This window comes from Triticum urartu, chromosome 4 (genome assembly GCF_003073215.2).
Source record: "Triticum urartu cultivar G1812 chromosome 4, Tu2.1, whole genome shotgun sequence".
Taxonomy (NCBI): Eukaryota; Viridiplantae; Streptophyta; class Magnoliopsida; order Poales; family Poaceae; genus Triticum; species Triticum urartu.
In genome coordinates, this window is record NC_053025.1 from 341,382,813 (window position 1) to 341,391,866 (window position 9,054).

The following is a 9,054-nucleotide window of genomic DNA, read 5'->3' on the forward strand; positions in this document are numbered from 1 at the left end:
GGTGGGTTTGAGTCCGAACCCCTACCCGATCTGAGACCCAGGGGCCGAGGAGTTTCCGATCTCGGGTAGACTATAAGAGGAAGCGTTTATTCAACACGGTTGATGTAGTCATACACCTTCATGGTCCGCCTAATAAAGTACCGAACGCATGGCACCTTCGTGTTCTGCACATGTTCAGCTCGGTGTCATCCTCACCATCTTGATCCAGCAAGCGGGGCAAGCTAGTAGATGAGTCCCTTCAGCATAAAGGCATGGTGATGGTGGTGGTGAAGCAATCCCGCAGGGCTTCGCCTAAGCACTACGACGATCTAGAGCGGAGGAGTAAACTAGAGGCGGAGGGGTGCCGACACATGATGTGGAATAAGCTGTGTATTGTGTGGCACCCCTCCCCACATATATATAGGTGTGGGAGGGGAGGAGGCAGCCCCTAGGGTGCCCCAAGAGGTGCGGCGGCAGCCCTAGGGTTCCTCCCTTTGGCGCGCCCCCTGCCAAAAATTGGCACAAGGGGGAAGGAAAGGGAGGAGGCGCCTCCCTTCTTTCCTTCCTCCCCTCCTCGGGATATGGTAAGAGGAGGTGGCTCCTCCCCTTCCATCTAATTGGATGTGGCTGCCTTAAAGGGGGCGCACCAGCCCATGTGGGCTAGTGTGTTCCCTCTACATGGCCCAATAAGGCCCAATACTCTCCCAGTGCCTCCGGAACCCCTTCCGGTATTCCGATAACTTTTCGGTGCATCCCGAAACCATTATGGAGACCAAATAGCATTGTCCTATATGTCAATATTTACCTCCGGCCATTCTAGAGCTCCTCGTCATGTCCGCAATCTCATCCGGGACTCCAAACAACATTCGTTCACCAAACCACATAACTTATATAATACCAAATCGACATCGAACGTTTAGCGTGCAGACCCTACAGGTTCGAGAACTATATAGACATGACCGAGACACCTCTCCCGTCAATAACCAATAGTTGAACCTGGATGCCCATATTGGCTCCTACATATTCTACGAAGATCTTTATCGGTCGAACCGTTATGACAACATACGTAATTCCCTTTGTCCATCAGTATGTTACTTGCCCAAGACTCGATCATCGCTATCTTCATACCTAGTTCAATCTCGTAACCGGCAAGTCTCTTTACTCGTTTCGTAATACATCACCTCGTGACTAACTCCTTAGTCATTTCACTACAAGAAATATGTCAGCTTGCGACCATCACTATTGGTCACTAAAAGGTCATTGTTTTTTATTTGTGACCTTTTTGTGACCAAAAATAGAAGGTCAAAAGCTGGCGGTCGTAAATTGAAATTAACGACCTTGTGAGAAGGTCGTGGAATTCCATGACCAAATCAAAAGGTCGTTGATTCTATGACCTTCTGTTTTGGTCGCTAGCTCTCTAACCAGGCCACGTAGGATCCTACGTGTCAATCTGACGTGGCAAAATTGCGACCAATTGAAAAGATCGTTGATAAGATACAACCCGGTCCAGTTCGGTGGTTTACATGGGCTGAGCCCAACAATTCAGTCTTTTTATATATTTTTTCTTATTAATTTTGGTCAGCTATATGGGCCAGGCCCAACTATTCGGCCTTTTTAATTTCTAGGCCATTACTATTAATTTTCTATTTTTAGCCAAATTATTTTTGCGCCGGTCCCACTTGTCATGCTGATATCACAATTGGACCCACACATCAGAAATTTCAAAATTTGTCAACCAATTTTCATAAGTGGGTCCCCCTGGTCCGGTTTCCATTTCATAGGTATGGAAATTATATACACAGTCAATATTTCAAACAGATTATGGAGCAAATGAAATTCATCCAAAACAACACTAAATATTACAATACATAATATGCTACTTTGACTAATATTACACTTTTCTTGATATTATAATACATAATATGCTACTCTTGATGATAGGCTTCACGGCTTCACACTTCATACTTCACCTATGCAAAAAAAGAAGAAGAATAAGAACCTCTAGGCAGCACCAAACATAGCTTATAAGAAGAATTGACAATAAGCTCAATTTAACTGGTCAACAAATCTTCCATCTATATTTCTATTAGCAGCACACTAGATAGGCCACACATTTATTCCTACAGTACAGTGAGGAAAAAACAGATTATGGTGCCTGCCAAGTGAGGTAAAAACAGATTATCAGCATCACACTAGATAGGCCACACATCTATATTTCTATCAGCAGCACACTAGATAGGCCACACATTTATTACATTTACATGGTGGTGGCTGGCTGGCAATCATGGCTGCTAGCTCATGCTGCCAGTGTGCGTGCACATCTCCCCGCTGGAACCAACCCAACCCAAACGAAGCAATAGTAGCAAACCACACATGTACCAGTAAACTTCAGTATGAAACAATTCCTCGCCGGAAGAAACTACCAAATTATTTCCAAGAATTTTGAAGAAACTGCCTCAAGTCGATTCAGCCAAGGATATTATTTTCCACAGGCAAAAAACTATGGTTCTCCTCCCACATGGGCATGGGGTTTTTGGGTTTCAAGACACAAATCACAGAACTGGATGGGCATATAGAAGGTACACTATGAATCTATGGCATCAACCTGCTGGAGTTGCTTGTCCTCAGTGATGAACAACTGCTTCCTCCTTGGGCTTGGTCTTCTGGACAGCTAAAAAAAACATGCAACTGTAAGAAGATGGATTGATGGTAAAAAGAGTGAAGAATTGTTATAATATTGCAGACAAGAAAATAATAATCCTAATATGAAGATAAGTGTTTTTCTTATTGATGGTTGTAAGATGGAGTGATCGTAAAAAGAGAGGAGAATTTTGATTCGGTGAACAGAAAACAAGACGTTATTATTCAGCTATGATACTCGATATTTGACAAGTATCGATATTTGACAAGTATAGTTTCATGTATACTCCTACAAGTTAGGCAGAGCAATGTACAAGATAAATCGTTTTATATAAAGCGTGTCCAATCAATATCCAAAATGCTATCGAGCAGAGCATAGAAACAGAGTCCCAAAAATATAATTATCTGCTGCGGCGACAGCAACGCAGCAAGCCAGCAGCGGCAGGCTGGGGCGAGGGTTGGGGAGGAGGCAAGTGTTCTCAGGTTATTAATAGGGAAACTGGGTGATTAACATCTCTCCAAAAAGAAAAATAAAACAAATTAAAATATTGAGTGTGGCAGCACCATCTACTTGTTACTGGAATCCCAATTCAAGATGGCCAAAGGCCACTTGGCACCATGGAACCTGCACAATTTCCATCATATATATGAATGAGTTAGGAAGTAAAGTAGATTTGAACTACCCAGCCTCATACATATATACAAAGTGTGCTGCACTGCTGTTACAGAAAGTTTCATAGACTTCCAAGTGAAGGGATACAAGTTGTTCAACTGCCGTGTTTATTTTTTGTTGTTGGGGAAAGCAATAGCTTAATTAGTTCACTTCTCTAATAGTATGAACAGCCTATCACTCGAACAGTCCTTGAGTGCTAATATATTATTGTATTGGTAAAAGAAACATGTCACCACGAAGAGCTTTAATAGTTAGCACCATTTTTTATTAGAGAAGTTCAGAGAGAGATTTGAGAAATCTATATTAGAGAAAACTTGAACACAACATACAGAATTACGAGCTTAACAGTTACTATGACCATATCGCGCAAGCTACAACATATAAATTAATTAGCATTAGTATGATGTATATGGACAGAATTTCTACCTTGCCGTTCGCAAGAAACATGACGGGAGGTCAAGGAGATTTTGAGCGGCTTCATGTCAGCTGCCATCACCACGACGAACTCAGATGTCCTGTTGTAAAGAGAACTTGGTCGCTCTGGAAAGCAAGAAACAAAGATTAAAATCACATGAGGTGAAATTAACAGGAAGGACCAATGAGCACTGCTAGGGATTGGTCACCTTCATGGGGAACTGAACATCCAACTAGTTTTAGTCAAAGTCTTAAGCATATACATACTACAAATTGAACCAAAAATCATATTCATGTCTGTACAATTAATTGCAAGGCTATCCAACTTGCAGTTGGAGAGAATACAAACTAGTTTATTGGTAGTAAAGCACAGCAGCCTACACAACATTCAGGTTCTCGCACAAATGCCAGTAGACAGACAAGAGTTGACCACAAACAAAGAATGAATCCATCGTATTATGCCAGTGGTAGGTACAACTTGGCTTCAGTCATAGAAAGGGAACATGAGTTTGCTTGCTTGAACCAAAAGGTTCACCATAGGAATTGGGCATCCAACGTGTTTTAGCCAAAGTCGTAAGCATGAACAAACAAACATACGTACAAAATGAACGAAAATCCATATGTCCGTGCAATTAACTACAGGTGCTATCCAACATGCTATTCGACAGAGTAGAGCCTGATTTACTAGCAGCCTGACACAAAATTCTAACTCTAGGCTTGGTGCATGAATCCTAGTAGAGAGACAAGAAAGAGTTGACCACAACAAAGAATTCATTCATGGGATTATTCCAGTAGCAAGTACTGCTTGGCTGCAGTTTTAGAAAGGGGACTTGTGTTTGGTCAAAAAAAAAGAAAAAGTGACGCATACTTGTTCATAGATAGAAACTGAACATCCAACGGCAACGGCGGCGCCAAGGCGGTTGGACGGGCGGTAGCTTAGGTGATCTCATCTGCTAGACCATGTCGCTGATGAGCTGCATGTGGCTGCTCCGGTGCCTCTCCACGAACATCCTCGACGCGCCCGCCACCATCTTCTTCCACGTCTGAGCGCGCATGCACGCACAACCAACCAATGCATCATTAGCCAAGGCGATCGAAATTGAGGTACAAAAATGGAGTGACAGAGAGACGTCCAGCGTATTAACTTACCCGCTCCAGCGCGGCGAGGAAGTGCGCGATGCCGGCCTCTTCGAGCCGCGCGCCTCGCTTCACACGCGCATGGCCGTCGTTGCCCTTCTGCACGGAGGAGGAGGAGGTTGTGGTGGTGGACCTGCCGATGCTGCGACGCCGCTTGGGCACCGCCAGCTCCAGATCCGCCCCAGACGCGCCGGAGTCTCTAGAGGAGAGCCCCAATGCGACACGGTGGGACGAGCGCTTGCGGCGCAGCGCGAGGCTGCGGCGGGGAGGGGTTGACCGCTGCTTGGAGCGCGGGTAGGTGGAATCCCACTTGGCCATGCTGGTGCGGTCGTGGTCGGCACCTGTGTGCATGCATCGCTGGCCGGCCCTGTAACGCCCCGAGACCGATGTGCCAGGTGTCCTCTAGTTATTCGCTGTTGTTGCGTTGTCATTGATTGCGTGTCATGCATTGTATATCATGTCATCATGTGCATTTCATTTGCATACATGTTCGTCTCATGCATCCGAGCTTTTTCCCCGTTGTCTGTTTTGCAATCCGGCGCTCCTATGTCACCCGGTGTCCCTTTCTACCTCTTTTCGTGTGCGGGCGTTAAACGTTTTCGGAGTGGACCAAGACTTGTCATGTGGCCTTGGTTTACTACCGGTAGACCGCATGTCAAATTTCGTGTCATTTGGACTTCGTTCGATATTCCAACGGTTAACCGAGGGACCGAGAAGGCCTCGTGTGTGTTGCAGCCCAACACCCTTTCAAAGTGGCCCAAAACCCACCTAAGACCTCTCCATCATCTCGGTCGTTCGATCACGATCGCATGGCTAAAAACTGCACCTCATTTGGACTCTCCTAACTCCCTCTACCTATAAATATGTGCATCTCCCTTGAAATCCGGGTCTAAACCTAGATCCACTCCTCTTCCGCACGTCCGGACGCATCTGCGCCGCGCCGGACATGTCCGCCGCTCCCCTACACGTCACCCCGGCCAATCGTGGGCTGCCACGTCAGCACCGTCGTCGCCCGCACCCACCCGCGTCACGCCACGTGTCACTCCGCCAGTTCTTACCCGCTCCGCCGCCGCCGGGCCCGCCGCTACCCAGATCCGGCCCTCCCGGCCCGGTACGCCGCTCACCGCCGCCAATCCAGCGCCCGAGCGTGCCGCTCGCCGCGCCTCCTCTCTCCGTCATACCCCGTCGCCGGGCATCGCCGCCTCCTCGCCGGATGACGTCACGCCTCGCCGGAGCGCGGCGCCCTCTCCGCATGCCGACCGCCGGAACGAGCTCCTCTCCTCCGCCGGCACGCGCCCTCGGTCGACGCCGCCCCGACGCAGCGCCACCCCGTCCCCCGCTCATCCCCGCCGGCTCCTGCTCGCCGGAGCACCGGCGCGCCATCGTCGCCTTGCACGAGATCGGGAGGAGCCCAATCCACGTAACCTCGTTGACTCCCGCATGGGCCACCGCAGCCCAGCGCCGGCCCATCTTCTCCAGGCCCAGCTCCACTTCCTCCAGCCTGATGTTTTTTTTCTCGAGAGGGTATATTTCTCTAAGTCCCCTATTTTTTGGGCATTTTCATCACATCATAACTCCCTCATCGTAGCTCCGTTTTGCGCGTGTAGCATATCAAAATGTTCGTCCCGACGAGTACATCTTTTCATCTCATTGCATCATGTTCATTTGAGCTCATCTTGATGCCCGAAATGCTGTTGGAAGAGGGCTATGTGATGAATTTGTCAGATCTGTTTCATCAAATAGCTATTTGTCATTTTTGCCATGATTAATGTGTGCATGCTATGACCCTGAGCTCTACATGTGTTTTTTGTTATATGTCATGCCATCTTTATAGTGGTGCTTGCCATGTATTTTTGTGATATTTGTGGTGACTAGCACAAGCTTGCAAAGTAGCGTAATCGGTAATGCTGATTTCAGGGACTTAGAATTTCTCTAAGTCCTTGTCCTGATTTTGTCGTTATGCCATATGTTCATGTTGTTTCCTAGTGATCCGTGCCTCTTTTGAGGAGGATCAATAAAGATGTTTTGTTAACATTATGGTGCTCTATTCATCCATGTCTTTGTTTGCATTTATGGAGCACCCTAACTTGAGTCAATCGAGCTCTACTTTTGCTATATCGTGAATCCTGGCAGATTGTTGACTTGTTAGCGATTTTGCCGAGGATGTTGCTATTGATCCGTGCATACTATGTTGTAGTTCTTGCCATGTCTAGCTTCTATGTCATGTATTCTTGATGGGTGTATGCTTAGTTTGTCATGCCATGCTCTGTAGTGAGTGCATCGAGCTCGTAAACATGCCTACTTGCTAATCTGTTTTGCATGCTCCAGTTTTTCACTAAGTCTGAATCTGTTTGTGTATTTGCCATGTTCACATGCTTGCCATTATATTTTCTGATCCCTTTTGGCTCAAGGGCACTAAGGGACTTTTGTTAAGTGCTTTGAGTCGCTTCATTACATGCCTTGCTTTGCCATGATATGTTCCTGTAGCATATAGTTTTCATGCTCTAAAGTGTGCTTCCTGATGATAAATCCCAGACTTGTGTTAATTTCACTAAGTCTGAAACCTGTTATCATTTGCACTTTTGACATGCTTGTTTGAGCCTGTTAATGGATGAATAAGCCGTACCTCAGTGTTCATCTTTTGTCAAGCTTCATGAGTGGTTCCCTGCCATGTATTTTGTTGTCATGTTTGAGTTTGTAGCATATTTATTTTGATGCATTTAGATGGCTACTTGCTGTTTATTGCAGACCGGTGCCATATTTGTTTTGCTTGTCATTTCCAAACCGTGCATCCGATTCCAGTGATCTTTATATCGATTTCAAACTAAATCACCTCCTCTTTCCAGTGGCACTCTTGGATTTCCAAGTTGAGGCCAGGTTCAATCATTCCTTTGCAAGTCATGCATATGCATCACATCCGCATCCCGCATATCATACCATGTTCATGTGTTGGTTGTTTACTATGTTGTGTGCTTCTTTCCAGTGTTGCTTCTTCGGGTTGGTTCCGGTAACGTCGCGTTTGTGAGGACCCGTTCGACTACGTCCATTTGTCTTCTTCATGGACTCGTTCTTCTTCCTTGCGGGATTTCAGGCAAGATGACCATACCCTCGAAATCACTTCTATCTTTGCTTGCTAGTTGCTCACTCTTTTGTTATGCCTATGCTGCAATACCTACCACTTGCTTATCATGCCACCCATATTGCTGAACCAAGCCTCTAACCCACCTTATCCTAGCAAACCATTGTTTGGCTATGTTACCGCTTTGCTCAGCCCCTCTTATATCGTTGTTTGTTGCAGGTGAAGATTGGAGCTTGTTCCATGTTTGGAACATGGATATTTTGTTGGGATATCACAATATCTCTTATTTAATTAATGCATCTATATACTTGGTAAAGGGTGGAAGGCTCGGCCTTATGCCTGGTGTTTTGTTCCACTCTTGCCGCCCTAGTTTCCGTCATATCGGTGTTATGTTCCCGGATTTTGCGTTCCTTACGCGGTTGGGTTATAATGGGAACCCCTTGACAGTTCACCTTGAATAAAACTCCTCCAGCAAGGACCAACCTTGGTTTTACCATTCGCCACCTAGCCTTTTTCCCTTGGGAGTCGCGCATCCTGAGGGTCATCTTTATTTTAACCCTCCCCGGGCCAGTGCTTGTCTAAGTGTTGGTCCGAACTAGAGTCCTTTGCAGCGCCACCTCGGGGAAACTTGAGGGCTGGTTTTAGTTGTACGGAGCGCTCATCCAGTGTTGCCCTGAGAACGAGATATGTGCAGCTCCTATCAGGATGTCAGCGCATCGGGCGGTCTTGCTGGTCCTGTTTTACCTGTCGAAATGTCTTGTAACCGGGATTCTGAGCCTGATCAGGTCTTCCCGCTAGAAGGAATATCCTTCGTTGACTGTGAGAGCTTGTGATGCGCTAAGTTGGGACACCCCTGCAGGGTTTTGAACTTTCGAAAGCCGTGCCCGCAGTTATGGGCAGATGGGAATTTGTTAACGTCCGGTTGTAGAAAACCTGAAGTTGACCTTAATTAAAATACATCAACCGCGTGTGTTACCGTGATGGTCTCTTTCCGGCGGAGTCCGGGAAGTGAACACGGTGTTGGAGTTATGCTTGACGTAGGTTGTTCTAGGATCACTTGATCATAGTTGTTCGACCGTGCTTTTGCCTTCTCTTCTCGATCTCTTTTGCGAATAGGTTAGCCACCATATAT

The 9,054-nt window shown here is 46.5% G+C and overlaps 1 protein-coding gene across 3 annotated transcripts; it reads right to left on the minus strand.

Moving 5' to 3' along the window:
- Nucleotides 1-2,168: 2,168 nt before the first annotated feature.
- LOC125551628 lies at nt 2,169-5,204 on the minus strand. 3 transcript variants are annotated; one of them, XM_048714898.1, is made up of 4 exons: nt 4,856-5,204; nt 4,575-4,749; nt 3,719-3,832; nt 2,169-2,642 (listed from the first exon to the last, which is right to left on the minus strand). In XM_048714898.1, exons 1-2 carry the CDS (start codon nt 5,192-5,194, stop codon nt 4,660-4,662), a joined length of 429 nt encoding a protein of 142 aa, XP_048570855.1. In that variant the 5' UTR covers nt 5,195-5,204; the 3' UTR covers nt 2,169-2,642; nt 3,719-3,832; nt 4,575-4,659. The 3 variants fall into 3 exon arrangements, with proteins under 3 accessions (XP_048570855.1, XP_048570853.1, XP_048570854.1); XM_048714896.1 differs by having other exon boundaries at nt 2,169-2,650; XM_048714897.1 differs by lacking the exon at nt 2,169-2,642 and adding an exon at nt 2,823-3,244.
- Nucleotides 5,205-9,054: the final 3,850 nt, after the last annotated feature.

What these genes read in the sequence shown, in the direction of transcription:
- LOC125551628 (XM_048714898.1), bottom strand. Translation starts at nt 5,194, where the DNA reads ATGCACACAGGTGCCGACCACGACCGCACCAGCATGGCCAAGTGGGAT. An exon ending in TCCTCGCCGCGCTGGAGCGG is followed by an intron (nt 4,750 to 4,855) that starts GTAAGTTAATAC and finishes ATGCGCGCTCAG; the next exon opens with ACGTGGAAGAAGATGGTGGC.